We start from the raw sequence: 27,392 nt of genomic DNA, 5'->3' as shown, positions 1-27,392 counted from the left end.
AATCATTTCTGAAAAACTCCAAGATGGTCCAAAAGCAATCTGAAGCATTCCACACTTTTGTGTGGCATTTTTTCCAAGTTATAGAAACATATATGGCAATTAAGCTACACAGAATATTCCGCGTTGCATAAGCCTGACGAATCCTAGCGTGGATGAAACGTGGAATATTCTTAATTGCCATATATATTTCTATAACTTACTACCTTGCTCTGCCTATGTCTTGAGCACCGTTGCAGTAAATACTTAGTTTATGCATAAAATTATACTTTCGTATATTTATGTGATTAAATGAAGTAGTCATATATATATATATATATATATATATATATATATACATATATATATATATATATATATATATATATACATATATATGAGAAGTAACTCTTGTATTTTTTCTTTTATCTTAACTTGTTTTACGAATGGAAAATATTGCATTAACACTAAAGAATAAATCTGAATGAATAAATGAAAATGTTTCTATTCCTTTAAAGCAGGTCACATTTAAACTGTATGAAAAACGATATGAGATCTGCATTTCATGTTTTGGATTCAACATACATTTTAAAACAATGAACGGTCCTGGATATGACCTTAAACAATATCCAGTGGTGAGGCCCCAGCTTGCGGGCTTTGGGGAGTGTGGAGCAGTGGCGTATCTATGGTATGGCAGGCATGGGCCGTGCCATGGGCGCCACTCTGACATGAGCGCAAAAATTCCTTGACAAAAATTAAAATTAGTAGTTAGGTATATCTAAGGTATAAATTATTAAGAAGGGGCGCACATTCAAACTTTGCCATGGGCGCCATTTTACATAGGTACGCTACTGGTGTGGAGCCACCCTTTAATTGCCATTGCTCCCAGGTCCACTCTGCCTCGGAGTGGTAGTACCTGTTAGGGTCCCAACTATGGGTTAAATAGAAACCAACTTGAAAACAACAAATATATTCTATTAAAACATTTTTCTTCAAAATCTTTGGATTCAGCATTAAATAACCCGAAAAGGGTTGATATGCCGTAAAACAAAAACAACCAACCAACCAACCAACCAAAACAATGAAAACTAAAAAAAAAAAAAATCATGCTTGTATTAATCATAATTATTTGCAAATAAACATACTCTAATGTTTGTATACATAATTAATAAAAACAAAGTCGGTTTCTGATAACAATATTTTTGTCTGAAAATACAAAATTACATCAGCGTCCAAAGTGTAATTAAAACTCGATACTTATCAGAAATTTTCATAAATTTTATCAAAAATCAAACGAGATGAGGTTGCAATAAAGAACGTCGTTTGCTGACACAAAAAATATTGTGATTGTTAAAATATAACCGGAAATTTGATATCGCTTATCTCATTGTAGGAAGGGAGAAGACTTTTTTTGTTGTTTTTCTTTTTATTCTTCTCCACCCCAAATAATGCATATTTTTTTTTTAATTCAATTTTCACCCCAAGCAAGGCACAGTGCCACTTTGAAGTAGGGGGCTACTATCGGGGACATAATTTGCAGTGGCATTATGAAGGGAGATAAGTAGAAAGATGTTTGTTCACATTACACTTGAACTTCTGCATATCAGTACAGTTGGGAAAGCAGAATCCCGGAAGGGAGTTCCAAAGACTTGCTGTTCTGGGAAAGAAACTATTGGAGTAAAAAGCTTTCTTACACCTAGGGATTTATACTGTAAAGGGGTGGGACTTAGTTGTTTGTCAGGGGTAGTCACGTCGAGGAGGTACAAGTGCTTGCAGTTCATCAGAGCATTCACCATTAAAGTATTTGTAGAACAGGCAGAGGGATGCAACATTTCGTTGATGGGACAGAGGCTGAAACCTAGATGACAGTTCAGGATCTATCAGGTTGGCGACTCTCTTTTGAACCCTGCCCAGTGAGAAGTGAGATACAAGCAGCAGATGTACCAGCCCAAATGTGACAACAGTACTCCATACATGGGCGAATGGTGGCCTTACAGAGGTACAGGATACTTTGAGGCATAAATAATTTTCTAGCACGGTAGAGAGAGCCCACCTTCCTTGCAGCAGCCTTGACAATGCTCTCAATGTATACATTCCAGTTCATGTTCCCTGTAAGGCCGAGGAGGCTTGGCCATTGCTATTACTGGTAGAGGTTTCTTGTAATTATTGAAGGAAACAAGCTTAGTCTTGACAGCATTGAATGTGACCATCCATTTTTGTCGCCATTCTACTATAGATTGGAGGTCATCCTCTAGTGTTTCTGCCATTTCCTTAGATATGTGTTCATTTGTTTTCCCCTCATACCTGTTATAGAGAGTGGTGTCATCGGCAAATATACTCATCTCCGAAACAATTTTATCAGGGAGATCATTTATGAATATCAGAAATAATAAAGGTCCAAGGATAGACCCCTGAAATTGACATAAGTGGACACTATTTGGGACAATACCTACAGCAGACTATGCAAGAAGATGAGTGAGATGTCTGTTCACATTACATTTAAACTTTTGCATGTTGGTACAGTCAGGGAAGCAGGAAACAAGAAGGGAATTCCAAAATCTACCAGTCTAAGGGAAGAAACTATTAAAGTATTAGGCTTTTCTGTATCTAAACTTCTACAGTGAAGGTGTGAGATTTTGCTGCTAGAAAAGTTTGTTGAGGGGGTTTGTATGTCAAGGGGATACAAGTGCAATGAGTTCATCAGAGTACATTCCATTAAAGTACTTGTAAAACAGGCACAAGGATGCAACAGTGCGGTGATGGGACAGGGGTTGGAGCTTGGTCGATAAATACTGAATTTTCAAGAGTCTACAACAATTTTAAATGCATGTACAAAAAATAGTCTGAAAACTTGTTTAAGGCACTATGTAAGTATTAATCAAAAAGGACTTTGTTCAGTATACACCAGCAAGATTTTTTTTTTGTTTGATAGGTATAACCATTTATCAAGGCCCAGAGACCACTCGAGGATAAGGGTTAAGAGTGTACAGTAGTCAATTGGGCAATATAGTAATCGATAGTAATGGAAATTCGGTAAATTTGTTAACTTAAGTGGAACGGCTCATCAAGAACTTGTTTACATTGGACTTGAAGACAATCATATTGTAGTCAGCTGGAAAGCAGGAAAACGGAAGACAATTCCACAGGCGTGCAGTTCTAAGAAAGAAGCTTTGTTCATGGAATCTACGTATAGGTTTAAGCACAGATAAAGAGTGGGGGGAATTATTGATAGTGTTTTTCACCTAGACGAGTGTTTCTTGTGAAAGTTTGGCGAGGGGGGGATCATAGGTTGAAGCTCAGTCGAGCACTTGCCATGAAAATAACGATAAAGCAGACAAACTCGCAACATCTCTTCTGTGAGATAGAGGTTGCAGGGAAGAGAAAAGGACATATCCTACGAGGCTACAAAGTCTATTTTGAACTCTATCAAGGCAGGACAAGTCCTTTCTAGCAGCTCCTGCCTAGATGTGGCAATAGTACTCCATTCTTGGACGTATCTGGCTCTTGTATAGATAGAGAATTGCATCAGCAGTGAGATATCTACTGAATCGATAGAAGGATCCCACCGTTTTTCCAGTGGCCTTGGCAACAGATTTCATGTACGTTTTCCATTTAAGATCAGGAGTAAAGGTCAGGCCCAGAGATTTCCGCTAAACAAAAAAACAGAAGTCAAATAAACCAGTGTGACAACAATACTCCATGCCTGAGCAAACTGTAGCTTTGTAAAAGTATAGGATACTCTTGGATGTAATTTTCTAGCATCTTAGAAGAAGCTCACCTTCTTTGCAGCAGCTTTAGCAATGTCCTCAACGTACTTGTTCCAATTCATCTTGCCTGTGAATGTATAGCTGAGAAGTTTCAATGATGAGCTCTTGAGTAAGGTGTTATTTGTCATAATAATAGGTGATTGAGAAGGTGTTTTGTAGTTTTTAAGAGCTTTTCACATTCTCTTTGCCCTGATTCAAGATAAATATGTATTTAATCTTTTTTTCAATTTCATTGTCAGTTTTATATACTTAATAACTAGGATGATTATCAAATGAGGTCAGGGAAAAAATCAACATTACATACAAGTTTGTAAAACTGGTACGGTTTTTGAATCATGCAAAATCGAATTTTTATTAAATAAGAAAAATCAAATTTTATGATTAATAGAACAGCAGCCGTTTTGTCTGCCATTTTGAAAACGATCTATAAAAACAAAGACAAAGGGAGATAAGTCAGTAATTCAAACATGGAAGATTTATGTTGTAATGCCTAGGGATTCTTATTAATCACTTTAAATTATTTTGTTCATAAAAATAAAAACTATTTGATCAATTTGCATGCATTTTTTAGAATATGATATTTTTGTTTTGTCATGGGTACATAGATTATAATTTTTTATTTTTGTTTTATTAATATAGGATGAATTCTGGACAAGAACCTTAAATTTAATTACATTTTATTCTTTTTTTATTACGTCACCCCAAATCTATTTTTTTCCAAACAAAAGTAAGTAACTCTGTATTCATCAATACAGAGTTATATCCGGTTTTTTTGTTTTTTTTTTGTTTTTTTTAAAGAAGGTGTCTATTTGAAAATAATCCCAACCAATTATTTATTAAAAGAACTGATGGACCAGAATCAAATATTGATTTTGTTGGAAAAAAAAGTTAACAATGACAAACATTGAGAAAGCGACTAACTTTACTTTATGTAGCAGAAGTATTTCATCCTGGCATATGAGCACGTGGGAAAAGTATCAGCAGTAGCGGAAGGATGACTGACTTGCGAAGAGATTAGCAGCAGCAGTAGCTGAAAAACACGCATATGCAAATTAGGAAACGTGCGCAAGAAGAAAGGAAAAAATTAGGAGAGAAAAATACATCACATGCTTGGGACAGAAGAGACGTCAAAGGAGATAGACATGCAAACTGAAGATAAGAATGGACATGTAAAGTCACCAGCGAGAAATGATTGGCTACGGCCCGCGTGAGGTCAGAGAAGAAAAGTGGACATTGTAGAGAATGGGCATGTGAAGTTGAAAATTGGCCGGCTGGACCCAGCTTGGAAGAAAGAGAAACATGCGGCAAGCTAGAATGAACAGGTGCTGGGGAGAGAGTTTTTAATTGATGCCGAAAGTAACAGTAAAAAAAAACTTTAAAAAAAAAAAAGATGCCGACCTGGATTTTATTTCTTTCTTTCTAGTTTTATTTTTTATAAATTACTAAAGTAAAGTGTAATACTATGTAGCATTTTATTTTTTATAAATTACTAAAGTAAAGTGTAACACTATGTAACATTTTATTTTTTATAAATTACTAAAGTAAAGTGTAATACTATGTAAAATTTTATTTTTTATAAATTACTAAAGTAAAGTGTAATGCTATGTAACATTTTATTTTTTATAAATTACTAAAGTAAAGTGTAATGCTATGTAAAATTTTATTTTTTATAAATTACTAAAGTAAAGTGTAATACTATGTAACATTTTATTTTTTATAAATTACTAAAGTAAAGTGTAATACTATGTAACATTTTATTTTTTTATAAATTATTAAAGTAAAGTGTAACACTATGTAACATTTTATTTTTATGAATTACTAAAGTGTAATACCATGTAACATTTTATTTTTTATGAATTACTAAAGTGTAATACTATGTAACATTTTATTTTTTATGAATTACTAAAGTGTAATACTATGTAACATTTTATTTTTTTACAAATTATTAAAGTGTAATACTATGTAACATTTTATTTTTTATAAATTACTAATGTAAAGTGTAATGCTATGTAACGTTTTATTTTTTATGAATTACTAAAGTGAAGTGTAATATTATGTAACATTTTATTTTTATGAATTACTAAAGTAAAGTGTAATGCTATGTAACATTTTATTTTTTTTGAATTACTAAAGTAAAGTGTAATGCTATGTAACGTTTTATTTTATGAATTACTAAAGTGTAATGCTATGTAACGTTTTATTTTATGAATTACTAAAGTAAAGTGTAATGCTATGTAACGTTTTATTTTTTTTGAATTACTAAAGTAAAGTGTAATGCTATGTAACGTTTTTTTATGAATTACTAAAGTAAAGTGTAATGCTATGTAACATTTTATTTTTATGAATTACGAAGTAAAGTGTAATGCTATGTAACATTTTATTTTTTATGAATTACTAAAGTAAAGTGTAATGCTATGTAACGTTTTATTTTATGAATTACTAAAGTAAAGTGTAATGCTATGTAACATTTTATTTTTATGAATTACTAAAGTAAAGTGTAATGCTATGTAACGTTTTATTTTTATGAATTACTAAAGTGTAATGCTATGTAACATTTTATTTTTATGAATTACTAAAGTAAAGTGTAATGCTATGTAACGTTTTTTATGAATTATGAAGTAAAGTGTAATGCTATGTAATGTTTTATTTTTATGAATTACGAAGTAAAGTGTAATACTATGTAACGTTTTATTTTTTATGAATTACGAAGTAAAGTGTAACACCACTTAATGTTACAATCTAATTATGCTGATTGCTTCTTTTCTGTTTTGTTAATTTCAGAGAAATCTACTACCATGATGACGACAACTCTTTGACAACTCTCTGCTTGTTACACAACAACGGAAATTTATCGGTGTTCGCCCTCGAAGACAATTTACGTTGTATTGCATCTTGGAATGAATTGGCATTATCTACAGTTCTTTCTGACCAAGGTATTTGTTTATTATGCTTTTTGTGAGCAGATCTTTTTTTTTGCATTTTTGCAACCGAACTTGTTTAAAAAAAATGAATCTATGACACATCCAAATAATAAAATGAAGGTATGGTGACCCCTTAAAAATGTCAACTATGGAATTATTAATAAAATTCACAATCCTTTCTGCAATCCAACCATTTTTTTTTTTTTTTTTGTCACAAATAAACTTCAATCTATGCCTGTCTTGTCCACTAAGTTTCAGTTATGAATGCCCAACAGATTTACTATCACTTTCACCCTCTCTTGTTTGACCCACCCTTTTTCCTACTCCTCTTTTATGTGGTCTGTTTGCCTCTCTTTCTTTCCTTCTCTGGAATAGTCCATTATTAACAATGGGAAATATCGCCACAAGTAATGATACTATCTAACCCATACCTGGAGAAAGAAAAAAGGAAGATACAGCAAGCAGAAAGAGACTGATTTTGAATTTTGTCTTTTTATTTTTTGTTAATTTAACTGGTTTTGTAATTTTAATTTTTCTCTAATTCAAACATCAAACAATCAGTTATGGGAATAAGCCGATCTACCCATTTCAGAAATAATGGACTTACCCAGAAGCAATAAATATAGTCACATCTAAACGCCAGGAATAACAACTTGCGCCATTCATTTTGGTGGTGAATCGAGATCTCAGATATATGCTGGTCAATGTTCCAATCTTGATAATTAGTTTGGTAGAAACTGAATCATTTCCATAGCCTTTTATCTGATGGACCGAGACTTTTGTTCTGGGTAGTCCTGGGATGTACCCTGACCAGAGAATGCGGACGGAGCTATTCTGGCAGTTTTTAATAGGCCAGAATGCGCCTCCTTTAGGGCACTTTTTGAACTTGTGTCATATCTTTGGGTGGGAAGGAAGTAAATACTACGATTTGTAATAGTTATGGCCCCAGAATCATGATGTATATTTCTGTAAGTTAATTATACAATGTGCTTGTCTTGATTATTACTGGCCTGCATGGCCACAACAGTAACCTGGTCCAAATAGGTGACCCAGATATTTTTCTAGTATGCTGATAAAGGTGCAACATAATTTAAATCGAAACCCATAAAGAACAATATGAAAAGAACTCAAAGTATGAAATACATTTTCTTAAAATGACTGGATTTGGCATTCAAAAAGGCTTGATGTGCCGTAGAACCAGCAGAAATATCTGTTTTTGTAATTACATTGTGTTCCCAAATCTCTCTACTGTTATATAAAAGGAACTCTGTTTAAGTGTATGTTTGTTCCCTATGGACTCGAAAATGGCTGGGCCAATTTTTATGAAATTTCATGCAAAGGGGCTTCATTTGCCTGGCAGTGTTCTTAGATAGGTTCTTTTATATGACAGGGGTGCATTTAAAATGATTAGAATTGAAGCATGATACTTGGCTTTTGCATTTTAATCTTTAATGCAAGCCATTATATATTTTTTCTCTTTGGGAAGCCATGCTAACGAGGCACGGCCAATGATGTAGAAAACTTGAGAATTCCAGTGAATGTTGCTGATATATCTGTAACAGCTGCTAATGTGTATGCAGCAATAGTAGCAGCAGTAGGATGACATGTATGCAAATGACCAAGCCGGTGCACAGGGTGACGTCACAGCAGAGAAAGAAAAGAAACCACGTGGTGACCAGAGGACTTGAGAGCGCTAGTCTGTGTAAGAGGAACTATTAAGACAAGATGCAATCCGAACGTTAAACAAAAAAATGGTTGGATTACCATGTGCCGTGGGGTGAGCTGCAGACATAGTAGCAGAAAGATGAAACGAGAATTAAAAAAAAAAAAACATGTGACGGGACAGCAAGGTGAAGATGGGCCGGCATGAGAGATTTAAAACCTGTGTGGTGACAGGATAAGCAGACATGTCGACGCAAGAGAATGAAAAGCTTATTCGATGCAGCAGAGTTTTCTTAACTAGATGGCGGACAAAGAGACATGTAAAACCCAAATGCAGGCATAGTTTGGAAAGTATCATGAATAAACACCTTTTATTTTGACTGAAAAAAAAGTAGAATTTATTTTTCGCTTTCCTTTGTTTCTTTGTGTGACTTTCAAATGCATACGTCTGATCCGTGTTAACATGTAATAACCACATTATATATGTCCATCTGCATAATTCATTCAATAAGTTAGGAAGAAAGTTAAGAAGTAAATAACTAGAGTTGATAACATTCTCTCTCTCTCTCTCTGGGGTCCATTCTTTCCGAATAAAAACCTTGACAAAAAAATCAGTGGACGTCTTATGTCTTTCATGCATAAGAAGTTTTATACATCTAGCCACACTGATGACAAATCACGGCCAGAAGAAAAGATGAACATGAAGCTAATCATTCGACGAACACAAGAAAAAGAAGTGGAAAGCACATAAAAAAATCAGCATGTATAAACTAAACACTCACACACACACACGTATAAGGACATTTATTTGGTGTATTGATTGCTCATTAATAAAAACAGTATACATTACCGTTATTGGAGGTATGTGCTCTTTGAGTGCACTAGACTACTGATTTCTTTCTCTTGTTTTACTATTTCAGGTTTGGTTTTGCCAGATCTCTCTACGACGCCCTTCGTCTTGGGTTGCACGCGAAGTCGGTTTTTAATCTTGGCCCAGGAGGAGGATGGTCGTCTCTTGACTCCAGCCGAGGAACAACCAACAAATGATGTTTCCGGGGCCATCGGTGCAACTGATCTCCCGACGGCTGGCAGGGTTGCTAGTCTTCTCCTTTCCTCAAAATCGACGGGAAAACTTGAGTGCGGTTACACGATTTCGCTTCCGACTCAATTTGAGGACAGCCATGTTGTGCCTTCTGTTCAGCTTTACCAATCGACACTCTCCATTCTTGACTGGGCGCAACACACACTCTGTATCCTTTCTGTGTTTTTTTTGTTTTTTGTTTATTTACTAAGGATTCACTGCTATCAAGCCATTCGAGGATAAGGGTTACTGAGATGGATAGATTGTCGGTTAATATTATGAATGGAACAAACAAAATTTGATCATACATTTCTGAATTTTTTAGATGAGGATTAATGATTCATATTATTTGGATTATTCGGACTACTGTTCTCATCTTGAGTGTTAATCGCACAACGTTTTGATCGATGTAACCTCCAACCTTCTTTCGATTTATCTTGTCCGACTCGAGAAGCTTTCTGTCAAACTCATGAATGTACTCAAAATTTCGAACAGAACCCTTTATTTAATCCATGAAGGTAGCATGCCTCCATTTTGTCAACCATGACTGGGTAGAAGTCCTAAATAATTTGCAATTGTAGTTTGAGTGTTGCCCGCAGTGAGGATTGAATCTTCATTCTCCCAGAAGTGTAACTTTTACAACTGAATTTTACCAAGTACTATATCCACTACGCCATAGGTTCTCGCATTTGAAATTCAATGAAAATTCCCGAGTTCGACAGAAAGATTCCCGAGTTCGACAGACTACGCCTGAAGAAGGTTGAGGATAACATCGACCGAAACGTTGCGAAAATAAAACTCAAGATGAGAAGAATAGTTAAAAACATGTAAATAATACAAAAATTTGGTACAATTCTGGTGATAGATTTTTTTTTAATGAAGAAGTCACCACTTATCAAGGCCTAAGAACTACTTGAGGATGAGGGTTAATGAATATCGGGTAGATAGTGAGACAATGTCGTGATGATCAGTAATAGAACTTGATTATTTAAAAGGCAGATTCAATAAGAACTTATTTGCATTAAACTTGATGACGACCATGTTGTAGTCATCAGGGAAGTAAATACATAAACGTTTTGTTCAATTAATGATTGAAGTATTATAAAATGTTATATTAAATGTGTACAAATAGTTCTTTCCTCCAATTGTATATATAGTAGTGTTGGGACGATCAATCGGAATCAGGAATTGGAAATTTTGGGGACATCGGAATTGGTCTTGGAAAAATTTGTGCCTATTATCGAATGCCAAAAATGATTCTTTTAATTGTCTATTTTATTTGATTCTTTAAGCAAAATCTTTCACCACTGGTAGTCATGATAAAATAATATTCATTGATTGTAAATTAACACTAAAACTGCAATGTATAGATCATGCCCCCCCCCTCTACACAGACACACACTAATATATTTTTACGTTCGAAAAAACATCTGCACATTTAACATATGCTTTTATGGCATTCTGGAATAAATAAAAACTTTGTTGTTAAATATTTAGAGATTTATAAAGAATCGGAATTGGAAATTTAGTACGGAATCGGTAATTGTATCGAAATTGTGAAAAATATTGGAATCGTCCCATCACTAATATATAGGTAAGCATTTTCCAAGTAGTTTTGTACAGAACAGTTGCTGATGTGTTATTGCTCGTCTGTGAAACCATAAAAGGTCTACATTTGAAGACTTGCATGAATACTATGGAAAATAACGATCTAAAATTGAATGTTACTAAGACCAAAGTGATGATCAGTGGTTGGGATACTCCAAAATAAGAGGAAAGTTCACTTGGTCAGTTTGCGGAAAGGCAGTTTGGTGCAATTCAATTTTTCTGTTGTACTTATAAGCATTGGGTACACAGCAAGTGCAGTGGCAGTACTAGTAAGTTCAGAGACTTAGTTATTCATCAGTTTTATTTCTCTATGTCTGAGGGTTGGAACTTCTGCCATATTAACCAGGTCAGACGTTCATTTGCCTCCACTCTCGATCCATTGCGTGTTCAGGTTTAAGGCTGGTGCTCTTTAAAGGATAGGTGCGAGGTATGCTGATGCTCTCAATTTTCCTAGGGTACCCACTGCTCCATGAGAGAGGATAATCAATTTGTGTGCAAAAATATTAAGACAATGGAGAGGGATGGAAATAGATGTGGAGAAAGTATATTTGGATGACGAAGCTATTATGGTTATCCATAATTTTGGTTTCTTTGGTTACAAGGAACTCGTGCAAGTGTGATAACAAGATTTCGAAGATAAGTAATGGTCAGTCCATTTTAACGTCAAAGGTATTGATGTTGTTCATAAGTTTTATCTTGGTGATACCATTAGAATACAGTTTGATAACAAGTTTATGGATGGAATTTCTGCCATTACTAACCAGCAGAGCATTACCACTGTCAACCAAGGGATAAGTCTATCATGTAGTTTGATCTTTGAGAGTGAAACCTGGACAATGAGGCTTGAGGATATGTGTTGCATAGAGAAAAATATAATAGATGCGTGGTGTGAGTCTTAAAGACGGGATTAGACATGTTGACCTCGGAAGATTAAATCTTTTTTTTTTTTTTGTTTTTTTGTTTTTTTTCTGGTCTCGATTTTCTTATCAGTTTGTTCAAGCTGGGGATGGGGCATCCTACCAGATGCTAGATATTCACCTGCTATTTTATATATTCAAACCAAGAGATCTTTTTAAGATTCTAACTGGCCCTTTAAGTGCAATTGTTTGAATCTTTCTTGCACTTGGTTCACCAGGTAGTTTTTGAAATTCTTTTTTAGTTCCGTTGCTCCTATGATTACTGGAATATGTGTGCAGAGCAAGACAATTTAATGGTGTTGTTGAAAGAATGGATAGGAGTTTTTTTTTTGGGGGGGGGGTAGTAGATGTAGAACAGTTGAGGTAACAGGGTCAATTGGCAAGGGGTGACCAAGCAAGACATTAGAAGAAGTGATAAGGATCGATTTTGGAAAAATAAAGGCAAATGAAGACCTGGTCAGAGACAATTAGCTTGGAAGTCTATTTTTTAAAGTTGTCCGACACATGCTAACATGTAAAAATTTATGTTAAACTAATGATGATAATGATGATGATAATGATGATATTAGGATGTACATTTACTTTTAGTATAAAGAATTCCTCCCTCTTCTCCTCTCCCCTATAACTAGCTAGCAAGACATTAGAGCAAGTGATACAGATTAATTTGAGAGAATGAGGAATAAAGACCTGGCCAGAGATAATTAGTTTGGGAGTCAGTTTCTTAAAGCTGTCCAAAATATGCCAACGTGCAAAATGGATGTTAAACTGAGTATGATGATGATGATAGGATGTATGTTTAGTTCTGGTATAAAGAATTTCTTATTCCCTCCCTTCTGCCTATAACCGTTTTACGATTCCTTAACCATCAGATTTATATGACATTGAGGACGGCACATGCTTTCTGCAAATCAACCTTCATTCCATCGTCCACTTATGTAGCAGTATGCCAAAATTCTGGCGGGTGTCCAACGACGACACGCAACTTTTCCTCATCTCCGAAATAAACTCAGCCATATGCTTCTCGCTGAGAGATCTTTATTCGTTTCGTCCAGAAGACTGCAAGTTCTCTTTTCCCTCGACAGACCTTCCGCAGACGGCTGAGTATAGGAAATGGAGTCGCATCCACAGATATGGTTACAGCATTCCCATGATCCAGAAGGAGAGATCCTCAGTCCTGAACCCATCGTCCGTCGAGGCCGGTGCCAAAAAGCGGGTGTCCGGGCTGAAGAAGTGCCTCCCCTCGGTGACCCTTGACGATAAGATTAAAGTCATGCAACTGCCAGAATTTTTGGAACAACATCACGCAACTGATATTGTCGTCTCTTCAACTGTCGGCAAGGTGCTATTCACGAGTGAAGCGAATGTTAATGCAGTCGTTTTGTGGATGTGCGATTTTACGACTGGCAATGTCCGACTTAAAAGGTAGGTCAATAATTTTGGTGCTTCTTCGTTATTAAACCGAAATTAAAAAATCAAAAAATTGAATTTCAAGTAAAACTAATATAGAAACTTAATAATTAATGTAAACAGTTTTTGAAGATGATTAGCAAAAGTTAAGTTTTGCTAAATTGGCCTAAACTTCAGAAAATGATTACCTCCCTTGTTACAAGTCAAACTCTCCAGTTTCTTTTTTTAGCAAAAACTTAATTTTTGTTAAAGGTCTTCAAAAAATTCTTTTTTATTATTAATTAATTTTCTACCTTATTGCTTTTTATAATTTTTGGATATGTTCATTATTGTGACATGCCAATTAAATGGATGCCATTGGTTTTACTTGAAATTCAATATTTCTATTTTTTTTTTATTTTGCTTATCTGTGATGATTCTAGCAGTGTTGTATTGTAGGGTTGTATCATGTGAAATCACCTTTTTCTTCACCATATTCCCTCTTCTTCACTTTTTGTTATCAAGTAAGATCTTTGGCTTACTTGCAGTTTCATCAAATACTTTTGTATGCAAAATCCGATCCCACATTTTGCTAATTCCTACTCTCTGATGAGAAGGAAAGTATTTATTCGAAACTCCGCGGATTAAGGACTATCCACTTATTAAGTGTTTCCTTTTCAGATTAAATATGTTTTTAACTCTTTTTCAAAGTGTTTTTTAACATGTTTTATTAACTATTTGCTCTTCTTATAAGCTCCATCTCCTACTTGGTTTTATCAAGCTTTTATATCTGGTTAGATTATTTTAGAAATATTAATTCTTTAATATTTATAATATACTTTAGTTTTACAATCTTGGATCATTTTTGGTAAATTTAATTGTAATTTTTATTTTATTTTATATATATATATATATATATATATATATATATAAAACAAATGTGTATAATCTGTTGCCAATGTCACTGAAAAAAATGGTAAGTTCTTCCTACGATTCCATTAGATATCTCACTGCTGATGCAATTCTCTACCCATATAAAAGTCAGATATGTCCAAGGATAGAGTACTGTCGCCACATCTGGGCAAGAGCTACTAGAACGACCATATCCTGCCTTGACAAAATAAACTTTGTAACCTAGTGGGACATGCCCTTTTCTCTTCCCTGCAACCTCATTCCCACAGAAGAGACTTATCTGCTTTATCTTATTTTCATGGCAAGTGCTTGTCTGAGCTCCAATCTATGATGCCCCTTTGCCAAACTTTCACAAAAAAAACACTCATCTTACTAAAACCACTATCAATAATTTCCCTCATTCTTTATCTACGCCTAAATCCAAATGTAAATTCCATGAACAAAACTTCTTTCTTAGAACTGCACGCCTGTGGAACTCTCTTCCATTTGCCTTTTTTCCAGCTGACTATAATGTGGTAGTCTTTAAGTCCAATATAAACAAATTCTTGATGAACCGTCCCCTTAAGTAATCAGTGTTCAGTGGACATATAATATTTACAAGAAAAAAGGGACGGATAACAGTTCTCTGGAGATTTTATATGTGATCGTCTGACCATCTCGTGTTTGTACCTGTCGATATAATCACAAATACAGTACAACGGACATGTAACATTTACAACAAAAAGGGACGGATAACAGTTATTTGGGGAGAATATACCGTTTCCATATTTGGTCTTGTTTGACGGAAAGCTGCAAAGAAAATTCATCCCAATGAATCAACAAATATCGGGTTGTCTTTTCAGCAACTTTATTACAGATGTTTCCCCATTACAAAGTTGCACACTGTCCTACGTTCCTTACAAAAACTCGTCTCTTCTTTCATATTATCTTTAAAAGCTGTTGAAACGTATTAGCCAAAACAAAGGTAGATTTTGCTTACTTTTTAGGAGATGAAACTATGCTGGGTTAAGTCGTAAAAAAAAATATGCTGGGTTAAGTCGTAAAAAAGTATCAATATTTTTATTCTGAAAAATATCTTTCGCCTTGATATCTTCTTTCTAACATTCTATTTTCCTAACATCAATAATGGTCATCATAGTAATCGTTCAGCTTACTTGGCATTGCCCGGACCAACTACGTAACAGCAGTGGGACTAGTTGGGCTGAGTCAGGAGTATTTACATTGAATGGGCACCAGTGCACCTTGCTTGATAATGCAAGATTGGATATTTTTACCCTTTTTTTTTTTTTTTTTGATGCACTGGTTCATATGTGGCAATAATATTCCATGCATAGGTGAATGTTGGCTTTGTAAAGATCTAGGATAATGTGTGAATATTTTTCTAACACAGTAGAGGGAGCTCCCCTATTTTGCAGCAGCCTTGGCAGTGTCTTCTATGTATTTTTTTTTTTTTGTAATTTCTTGATATTTTCATTACCGAGACATGACAATTAAGTAGATACCATTTGTTTTACTTGAAAACTTAATTTTTGCTAACAGTCTTCAAAAAAAAATTTTTTTTTATTAATAATTAATTTTCTACATTATTGTTTTTCATAATTTTTGGATATGTTCATTAATGTGACATGACAATTGGTTTCACTTGAAATTCAATATTTTGAATTTGGAATTGCACTCTAATAATGAAGAAGCACCCCCAACTCCAAAATATAAATACATATGTATCTGTAGTGACTCCAGCAGTGGGGCTAATTGGGCTGAGCCAGTGTTGTTTGACTGACTAGATATTACCATCTGGTTCTGAATGAACTTTAAAATAATAGCAGTTCAGGTGTGACTCCACACATCGCAAAAGCTTTCAAAATATAGTTTACTGCCATATTCAGAACATTTCAAAGTCTGAACTAATATTTCTATATTAATAAATTATAAGACGATTCCAGGTGTGTCTGTGTTCTTCGTGTGGCTATGTGACTTGCACATTTAATTAACTTTTTTGTTTTGATTTGAGACTAAAATAATAAAAGTTAAGGGGTCGAAGTTAAAAAAGATTACCTCTGCGGTCTCTATGAAGTTACTCAGATAATTTTTGGTTTAAACATTTGAAATCTTACATAAACTATATTCACATGTAGGGCAAGTTATGAACAGTACATAGGGCTCAAGCAAAGCCGGGCTGAACTGCTAGTATGATATTATAATAAAGGCGAAATCTGCATTAATCAAAATATGATATTTAAGCATGCCAGGTACCCTTGCTTGTTTATTATATAAACGGCAGTTGTTCCTTTTTTGTTTTAGTTTTTATTATTTTGTTTTTGATGGGGATGAAACATTCTACTGGATGCCAGACAAATCATCCAAAATTTCAATCAGTCCAACCAAGAGATTTTATATTTTAACCGTTCTTTTGGGTGTGCAATTGTTTGTTTCTCTTGCACTTAGTTTACTGGGTATATTTGACTGGTAGTTTTTTAAACTTTCATGAGTTCAGTTACTCCTCTAATTACTGGAATGATGGAGATCTTGATTCCAGTTTCTTTTCATGTCATACATAAGGCCTTGGTATTTAGTTATCTTCTCCCTCCCTTAAAACTAAAAAACAACAAAACAAACACACACAAAGTTTGTATTTTCTTAATTTGTGTTTCCCTATAGGAATAATATCTAAAATGTAGAAAAAAAAAATTCATTGTCAAGTTAACTGAGCCAGAGTTCATTAGGGGAGTAGGGGGGTGTCATCCATTTTTATGTGCTAATTTGGGGGGGAAAAATCGTTCCTAAAGGAGAGTTTTATGTGTGTGTATAAATTCTAAATCGTGAAATAGAACAATTTAAACTAAAATAAATTAATTTTAAAGCTAAAAAATGTTAATTACTAAGCAGAGCAAGCTTAGATTTTGATAGCATTTGGAAGTCTCTAATTAGAGAAAAAGCAAATATTGTACACACTTGAAATTTTGCCAATGAACGGGAGATGATCCCTATTGATTTTTATTAGAGTTGCCTCCCTTTTGTCAATTAATTTTTTTTTTCACAAATTCAAAATTAAAACTATAAAATAGAGACTAACTCACAGAATACGAAAATATCTACGGAGTCAGCAACTTTTCTCTTTTCTTTTCCAAACAACAAGCAACATGCCTGAAGACGGCCAAAGAACAATCCAACCGAAACATTGCACGACTAACACTCAAGATGAGAATAATAGTCCGATCAATACAAGTAATAAAAACTTTCAAATTTAATCAGTGTGTCGTAATAAGTAAAACAAACGGTGAACTGCTGAACGTAAATAGTGCAGAGACTTCTTTTTCCATTCGATTTTTTAGTTCAGTGGTACAAGTAGTACAAAAACGGATTTATTTTTTTTAATCCCTCGCCATGTTCATCACTCGCATCACTAAGATTCTCAGCAAAATTCTTGAAAGGGACAATTTTGCAAAAAAAATTGTACCTAATTCAATAAGAAGGCTAGAAATGGATTTTTCATACTATTGTGCATATAAAAATGGCCACTGATGTCCTGTACCTTTTTGAATATTGCAATATTGCACAGTATAATCTAAGAAAAATACATTCAGCATCTGCCAGGCCATTTTGAACTCGTCCTTAATGAATTATTGCTAGACCTTTGTGAGTCTAGTAATATAACTGTTATAGCGATCAAAGGGGGGGGGGATAACTCTAATAAACAAAGTAAGTGTTATTGCCCTTTTTAGATTCTAAAGAAAAAAAACTAGAGTTCCAAGAAAAAAGTTCAACAATATGGCGGCTGCACTAACACATGCATATCGTTCTGTAAATAATGTTTCTGCTATGAATAAATTGTATTTACCTTGCAATAATAATTTGTCTACTTATCACTCAAATATTCCATTATTCTAACAAATCATTTCTCCGGACGACACAACAATAACTTACCGATCTCTGATTTGGGAACTATCATCCTAGACTTGATATTTTAATTTCAATTTTGTTTTGATTCATTTTGTTATTACATTTTTTTCTTTTTTCTCGTTTCATTGTTAGTAGCATTCAAGTACTTTCCATATATAGAATATCCATGTTTGATATATAAATGACTTTTTTTCTTCTCAGATTCAAAAAAGGTTCTGGCCTCATTGTGCTAGGAATGGAACAATACCATCCACCCCTAATTCTGAGAGAAAATGGACTTTACGCTATGGTCGACGGATTGCTTCAAGAAGAATTTATCGATAAGGTTTGTTATAGATTCCTATCTTCCTCTTCCTCTCTTTTTCTCTTCCTCTCTCTCTCTCTCTCATTTTTTTCTTCTGGCCTCTCTCACTTTGTCTTTCCATCTCACGAATTCCTAGTGCTACCAGATCAGGCTGTCTGAAGATATTGGCTTCCTGAAACGAAATGCACCTAACATTGATGCTTTTTGTTTTTCTACTTTTTTTTTGCAAAACTTAATTATGTTCTGCAAAACCAAAAACAACAACCCACTCCCCTCCTCCCTTTCCCTTCTTCTCATTTCCCAATTCCTCTTTCTATCTCCCCCCCCCCACTTCCTGACTGTTAATTTTATTAAATTATTTTTTCCATATATAATGGCTTGAATTAGTTTAAAATGCAAATGTCAAGTACCATGCTTCAGTTGTGCTGTAGATAGAAACCTTCATTTCGAATGCACCCCTGTTATATCAAAGAACCTACTGTTGATTTTATGTCCAGCCTTTCGGCTTGTGTGGTAATTAAACTTCTCAAATGAACTTGTGACGTTAGGCTATATATGGTGTTAACTTTGGTCAAAATCGTCTGTTCCTTCTTTCATAAAAAAATTAACTGGTGCTACCAGATTAGGCTGTCTAAAGATATTGGCTTCCTGAGACGAAATGCACCTAACATTTGATGCTTTTTGTTTTTCTACTTCCTTTTGCAAAACTTAATCATGTTCTGCAAAACCAAAACCAAAAAACAACACACCTTTTTCCCTTTCTCTTTCTATCTCCCCCATTTCCTGACTGGTTTCCTACCTTAAAATGTACCAAACATTAATATAGTAAGCCTTTTCCCTCTTCCATTGCAAAACTCAATCATGTTCTGCAGGGCAGGGAACAAAAACGATAAAATCCACTATAAAACAACCAAACCAAACACTAAAAACTAACGTTTGAAGATACAAAGAATAAAAACTTTCTACAAAATAACTGGATGTAACATGAATACTATTTCCAAAATAACTGGATTCAGCATTAAATGACCAGGAAAGGCCGTAAAACAACCAAACTAAACCAAACCTCTCACGAATTCCACAATACAACACTATAAAACAGAGCCACCTGTAGGTAGTGTGATGCCTTAGGATGGCATCGAGGTGGCTGAGTCATTCTTCCTCCAGCCTTTTTCAATCAGCTGCGCACCTTATGCCCAAGTATCTATGCACCCTTCTCCTCACAATGGAGCAACCTGTAGGCCATGGATGGCAGTCTGTAATGCCTTAGGATGGGATCCTCGTGGCTGAGCAGTTCATGGTCAGGTGACTTGCAACACTGCACTTTGGCCGTTTCTTTGGCTAGATGAGAGATTAAAGAGACCAAATCATATTTCATCTCCAACCATATTATCCAATTTGATCTTACAAAAACAATCAAAACCTTATTTCTCCTTTATAATTCGTCTTTTCAAATCGATACTAGAAGGCGGTGGCTGCGGGTCAATCATCTTGAAAACAAAAAAATTTCAATGGTTTTCTGAAAGTAACATCTTCCTCTGTCTCTCTCAGTGAGGTTCCCTTCTCGGAGTAATGTTTTCTCCACTCTCACAGCAGTAAAATTTCTTTCTACAAGTAATGTATTCTGAGAGCAATGTATTCCAGAAATGGTGTTTAATTTTTTTTTTTTTTTTCTTTTTTTTAATTTTTTTTAGGGGTAATGAATATCCTCTCTCTTATGAAATTTCCTTGTGTTCTGAAAGCAGTGTATTCTGAGAATTATAGTCAGACAACATACTTTCGGTGTAGCACTACCAGAAGCGGTAACAAGGCAAATCATTTCCTTCACTTTTGTTTATATATATTATTCCTTAATTGGAATTTTTTGATAAGCGTGCCAGAGGTTAATTGGCCAAAATGTGGTGAGACGACAACAACTACGGATGGCAGTGATGGCTGAGAATGCAGTTGGGAGATTCAAAGTTCCTATCCGTCGCGGTTACCACCTGACGAAGGCCAGAGGAATTAGTTGGCCGAAACGTTGTGAATAAACAATCCAATAAAAAAAAATGGAAAACAACAACTAATAAAGATGAGACTAGTAGTCCGAAATAAAAATAAAATTAATATTCACTTTTGTTGTTCTTCAGTATTTATTTGTATTGTGAAGCGGTTTATTGAAATAAAATAGAAGAAAAGCACAGTATTGAAAAATATGCAATAAAGATTAACAAAATTGTAAAGATAAAAAATAACACAATTAGTGTTTATTTGCACTTTTTTTAATAACAAAATTTTAAAAATAAAAGTTTTTTTATTTGAATTTATATAATAAAAATATGCTTATGAAAGTATAAAAATAGAATTATTGAAATCAAAATAATAAAATTTCAAACATTATATAAAAAAAAACATATCCAATACATAATATTCCCCAAATAGTTTTTAAATATTTTAAAGTGTTTTCAATAATTCTTTAAAAAAAAAAATAACTAATTTCAATAATTCTTAATCAAAATGACACTGAAAAAAACTTTTCAATGGTTATTAAATAACAAAAAAAAAGAACAATCTGGATAACATGATAAAAAAAAAGAACAATCGGGATAACATAATAAAAAAAACAAAAAGAACAATCGGGATAACATAATTAAAAAAACAAAAATAATAATCGGGATAACATAATTAAAAAAACAAAAATAATAATCGGGATAACATAATAAAAAAAACAAAAATAATAATCGGGATAACATAATTAAAAAAACAAAAATAATAATCGGGATAGCATAATTAAAAAAACAAAAATAATAATCGGGATAACATAATAAAAAAAAAAGAACAGAAAAAGAACAATTGGGATTATATAATAAAGAAAAGAAGAACAATCGGGATAACATAATTAAAAAAAAAAAAAAAAAGTACATGCACAGAGGAGATATAGGCATGAGAGGAAAAAAACCCCCAAAGGAACTGATTTGCCTTGTCACCGCTTCCGGTAGCAGATACACTGGAAGTTAGGAAGTATGTTAGCTGACTATAACCTTATCCTTCCTATAGAATTATATTTCAGCGTTAAATAAACGATAGATGGTTGATCTGCTGTAAAATAAATCAAACCTCTGGAGAGCAATTTGTGCTGTTAAAGGTGCATAACTCATATTGCATCTCCTCTCCCTTCCCATCCTCCTCCCTCTCTTGTCCTCCCCATCCTCCTCCCTCTCTTGTCCTCCCCATCCTTCAAAAAAAAAAAGAAGCAAAATGTTACATCTTTTTGTTAAAAAAAAATCTTATACCTAAAACTTTTGTGTTGTGAATGTTTGCTATTTTCTGCACTCAGCTGACCTTTCTAACCTTCTATTCTGATCGCAGGTGATGATATATGGTGGTGCCCGTGTCACCGATGAACTGTGCCAAATGAACAAGTGGGGCCGATGCTCTTTACCGCTCCGGGCTTTAGAACTTGGCCTCAAATACAGACAGCTGGACACGATTAGTGTCTTCTTACGGACAAGACAAAACAGTGAGTGACCTCTACTAACATTTCTCGTCTTCCCCAATATATTTCGGCTGCTTTCTCAAATCTTCTGCTTCTGCTCACCAACTCTAAATTAAAAAAAAAATTTTTTTTATTCTTTTATTACTCTTAGTCGCCCCAAATAAGGCATATTGGTACGTGGATCATATCTGTAGGGACACTATGTAGGGAGTTGAGAAGTGAGATATCTGTTCACATTACATTTAAATTTATGCATGTTGGTACAGTCAGGGAAGCAGGGGACTGGGAGGGAATTACAAAGTCTATCAGTTCGTGAGAAGAAACTATTAGAGTATAAGGCTTTCCAGCATCTAAAAACCTCTACATTGAAGGGGTGGGATTTTGCTGCCTGTCAAAGCCTCTTCTAAAGTACTACTTCAACAGAGATAGAAAGTGCTCAGGTAATTGCCGAGACAAGATCACCCAATGTCACAATGTACAATTTACTGACTAAGAGAATTGCTTGTCATGTCGAGAAAATCACCAGAAAAGTAAAAAAAAACAAAAAAAAAAACAAACAAAAAAACTGTCATATTTAATCACACACACATATTTGGGGGAGTTAAAGAAGAATAAAATCAATTCTTTAAGAGGAGACTTATCAGGATAATAGCAATGGCCAAGGACTCTTTATTTGAAAGTACATCCTTTAAACTCCTCGGCCTAACATTCACAGGAAACATGAGTTGGAAAAATTACATTGAGAATATTGCCAGAACCACTGCGAAGAAGGTAGGTTCTCTCTACCGTGCTAGAAAGTAACTAATGCCCGAAAGTATCCTATACTTCTATAAGGCCACCATTCGCCCATGTATGGAGTATTGTTGTCATATTTGGGCTGGTGCATCTGCCACCAGTCTCTCGCTCCTAGACAAAGTTCAAAAGAGAGTCGCCAATCTGTTAGGTCCTGAGTTGTCATCTAAACTTCAGTCTCTGTCCCATCGACGAAATGTTGCATCTCTCTGCCTGTTCTATTAACGGTGAATGCTCTGACGAACTGCAAGCACTTGTGCCCCCTCAATGTAAATACCCCCAACAAACTCGACAAGCAGCTAAATCCCACCCCTTCACAGTAGGGATCCCTAGATGTAAGAGAGCCTTCTACCCCAGTAGTTTCTTCCCCAGAACAGCTAGACTTTGGAATTCCCTTCCGGATCCCTGCTTCCCCAACTGTACTGACATGCAGAAGTTCAAGTGTATCGTGAACCAACATCTTGCTGCCCAACTCCCTACACAGTACCCCTGATGCTTATGTCCCTGATAGTAGCCCCCTACAACAAAGTGGCAATGTGCCTTGTTTGGGGTGAAAATGTAATAAAAAAAAAAAAAATACAAAGCTCAACAAATTGTTTTGGAGCTTATATAGGAGTCAGTAAAGAGAGAAGATGAAAATATATAATAACTATATAGCAATATATGTAGATTTATTCATTTATTTGATAAGGGTATACATCAATTGGGGGTTTTTGATAAAAAGGAACTCTTTACACAATGTTATTTCAAAACCTAATGCTTCTCATCAGAAGATTAGAGAAGATGCTAGGTAACATAATGGGGATGCGACGTTTAGCGATAGTTAGGAGCAAACTAAATTATTGAGGTTGTTTGGGGGGACTATATTGATCTCTGTGATATAAGAGGAGTATAGTTTGTAGTATGTAATGCATGTATGTATATAGCATATCTGTCATAGTAGGTTTAATGTATGTGGAGAGTATGTGTGTTTAAACTCTCTGGGAAAATATAGGGTAAGGTGAAAGAGGTTTCTCATTTAACTATATGTATAGGTGTTTTGTAGCTATGGGGAGGTTTTTACATGAGATATTGGGGTTTATGCTGAGTCTGTAATTTTTATCAGAGGTATCTGAGATCACAACAGCTCTTAGAAGAGCTATGTTATTAGGCGTAATATTATGATAATTAAAGTGAGGGATGAATTATACGGGGTGCAGTGGACTAAGATTTTAATTGAGTAAGATAGAGGAGACAGATGGTATAGTAAAGAGATAAATTACCAGGAGTTATGGGATGGACAGTTGTTAAAATATAATGATTGTCAAATAATAATATATAATAGTAAGTATAAGGGGTATGTGGTTAAAGTGAGGGGATGAATTTTACGGGGTGCAGTGGACTAAGATTTTAATTGGGTAAGATAGAAGATGCAGATGATATATTAAGGGGATAGATTACCTAGGGTTGTGGGGTGGATAGTTGTTAAAATATAATAATTATCGAACAATAATATATAATAATAGTTTTATGGGGTATGTGGTTATTAAGTAAAGGGGGAGGGGAAGGAACACAGGATAATAAAAAGTAAAAGATAGGGGAATAAAGTTGATAGAAGTGGATTTAAAAAAATTAGGATGTGACAAGTGACAGAAGGAAGGGAGTAAAAATAAATGGAGATGGAGAAATGAAATAAATATACAAAAATATAAAACGTAAAAAAAATAAAAATAATTATAGAGAAGGATATCAAATAAAATGAAAGTTTGATCAATTAGAAATTATCCAGTTGGAGACAGTTCTCTAAGACCAGATGTGGGAGCGTAAATGCCAAGCCTTTAAGCATATATATATACGGAAGGTGTTCTGACATAAATAACCCAAGCAGCAAAATCCCACCCCTACACACTAGAGATCCCTAGAAGCCGGAAAGCCTTTTACTCTTAATATTCTTCTGTCAGACTGCTAGACTTCCCTCCTGGGTTCCTGCAGAAGATCAAGTGTAATGTGAAGACATTTTGCTGCTCAGCTCCCTACATAGTGTCCCAGCAAATTGTGTCCCAAATAGTAGCTCCATACATACATACATACATACATATTCCAGGTTAAAAAAATCCAGATGTAAAAACCATTGAATTTCAATAAGGTTGTTAATAGTGCTCAATTAAAAAAGAACAGGATATTATTTTATTCAATTTAAGTAAATAAAATTATGGTAATTTTTTTTATTTTTTTTTACCTAAACTAGGGTTTCTAACCTTTTTTGGCAAACGCCCCTCTAGAACATTTAGATACCTACTCCCGCCCTCCTCCCTCCATGCATCCTTACATAATAATGTGAGTAGTAGTGGGAGTACATAATTAAATAGAAAATAAATAATTGCATATTAATAATAGTTTATTCAACAAAATTCTGCACTGTTGATTGAATGGGAACAATAACAACTATAAATCACGTGGGTCAATTCATATATCATAACATTGCTAATACAATAATCAATAATCCATAAAATAATAATCGCAGAAATCAATCAATTTGCAGATTGTTGTTGATGATCAACAACAAGTTGAGAAACATAATGTTACAAGAAGCTCTTAGTCCTTCACTGTGCCCCCCCCCTCCAAAGGATCTCAGGGACCCCCTATATAATAAATTTGACCACCGCCCACCTGAAGTCTCGTAATGCCCTTTTGGTGGGTGGTACGGATTTCATTGGGAAACCCTGACCTAAACTGAAATAAAATAATATACAGTGGAACACACTCTTCAACAGGTTCCAGGTACACTTTGATGTTGACTTTCAAGCCATCTTCGAAGATGTGAGGTGGTATGATGTGGCCCTTACTTAAAATCATACCAAAAACCGTAACCGTGATCGGAAACTTTTTTTTTTTCATCACCCTGGGCATGTCCGTGTTATTGTGGCAATCCATTTTAAAGATGCTAGCAATGGTGGTCTGGCATAACTTGGTTTATTATAGAGCGGCACATCTTGAATCTCGCTCATTGAACATTGTGTCACTTCCAGACATGGTAGAAGGCTCCTATCGCTCTTGGGATTTGTACACAACTGGCCAACTAGTAGATGGTATGCAACAAAAGAAGAAAACCGGTTTTCATCAAACGGTAATGGAATCGTGTCCTCTTTTCTAGGGCAACAATTTTATCGGTCCACCCTGTGTGTGTGTGTGTGTGTGTGTGTGTGTGTGTATATATATATATATATATATATATATATATATATATATATATATATATATAAAGTAGGTTGTAGTTTGCTTGAAGCATTGTTGAAGAAAATTATAAGGTAAAATTAAAAGCCAAGAACAATGCGAGATTTTTTTTTTTTATATAGAGTAAAATTAAATGCAAACAAAAGAAATAAAGTTCTTTTTTTTGTTGTTTGTTTTTTCTTTTTCACACAAATTTTAACTCTAAACAACAGTAATTTTTTTTTTTTCAACTTTATTCCCCTATCTTTTACTTTTTATTTTTATTATCCTATGTTCCTTCCCCTCCCCCTTTATATATATATGTCATCAACATACGGTACTGTCTTGCTGTATCACAGCTCATCAGTGTGGCTAGACAGGCAACCACCCCAAGCCAGGATTGAAACCCAACCTCCCAAACGGTGTATATATATGCATGTATATATTTTTATAATCTTAATGCAAAAATGATCATTAGAAAAATTGCAAAAATAAAGCTATAATTAAGCAAAAGATTTATTATTTTTAACAATGTTTTCTTATATACATATCTTTTTAGAGATATGCAATTATTTTCTTATTAAAATTTCTTATTTTTAGTTTTTTCTAACAAAAATCCTGCTGGGGTTCAAGCGGTGGCTGCTGCTGCTGATCAAATCAACAGCGAAGGTAACGGTCACTTATTAAGTCTGCGACAGTTGGAACCAGCTTACCAGATTCTGCTGAGAAGTATTGAAGAGAATATGGCCGAGCAACAGTCGCTGTTCTTTGCCCAACAATTGCTGGGCGTGATGTTGAATCATCTTTACTGCTTGCTCAACGACGCCCTCTCCGTACAAAATCTCCAGCCTCACAAGATCCCCGACGATGAGGAAGATGAAACGGATCAGGCAATGGAAATTATCATGGATTACATCTCTAATGTCCGAAGTTATATGAGCACTTTGGGTCAACGGAGGCAAAACACATTTGATGAAGATGAAATGACCCCTGGGATGAGCCGTTCGCTTGTTAGCATGGATCAAGAGAGCAGCAACTGGGCGGAAATGGATGTCATGGTAAGTCGTTATTTTAGCATATATTTATGAGTTCCAACTGAGGATTTTCCCTAAGAGGCCCCTAAAGCCACCAGAATATAGGCCATTATTGTGATGGCTTGTTATCTGTTGGCTGAGATATAAGATGCATGTGCAGTTCTACGAGATCCACCTTCCCAGGCTTTGTTTTCTTACCCTTTGAGAAGGATTTAATATATTGCTAATCGCCTAAGGCGCCCCTAACAGGGAATACTGATGAGGCTGGCCAGGCATATTTTGTAGACCAGAGTGCTTGTTTTTCAGATCTCACTATTCCAACCTTGTGTCACATCTTCCTGGGAGGAAGATAAACATGAGTTGTGTGACTTGTGATTATTACAGCTTTTTTTTTCTTTTTTTTTTTTTTTTCACAAAGGAATTGCCATTTGTCAAGGCCAAGAAGCCATTCGAAGATAAGGGCTAATG

At 34.7% G+C, this 27,392-nt stretch overlaps 1 protein-coding gene across 1 annotated transcript in view; it reads left to right on the top strand.

Annotated features, from left to right (window-relative positions):
- LOC145259792 (spatacsin-like) overlaps positions 1-27,392 on the top strand; it is a 176,290-nt gene that overhangs the window by 7,749 nt on the left and 141,149 nt on the right. The window contains exons 2-7 of the mRNA XM_080117557.1: positions 6,525-6,676; positions 9,247-9,576; positions 12,802-13,354; positions 18,332-18,455; positions 21,780-21,930; positions 26,491-26,948. Coding sequence (XP_079973683.1) covers positions 6,525-6,676; positions 9,247-9,576; positions 12,802-13,354; positions 18,332-18,455; positions 21,780-21,930; positions 26,491-26,948 — 1,768 coding nt within the window. The remainder of the gene's footprint in view (positions 1-6,524; positions 6,677-9,246; positions 9,577-12,801; positions 13,355-18,331; positions 18,456-21,779; positions 21,931-26,490; positions 26,949-27,392) is intronic.

This window comes from Euprymna scolopes, chromosome 35 (assembly GCF_053919585.1).
Source record: "Euprymna scolopes isolate OS-2025 chromosome 35, ASM5391958v1, whole genome shotgun sequence".
NCBI classification, from domain to species: domain Eukaryota; kingdom Metazoa; phylum Mollusca; class Cephalopoda; order Sepiida; family Sepiolidae; genus Euprymna; species Euprymna scolopes.
Note: the sequence above shows the minus strand (reverse complement) of the source record. Positions and strands in the feature narration are given on the sequence as shown.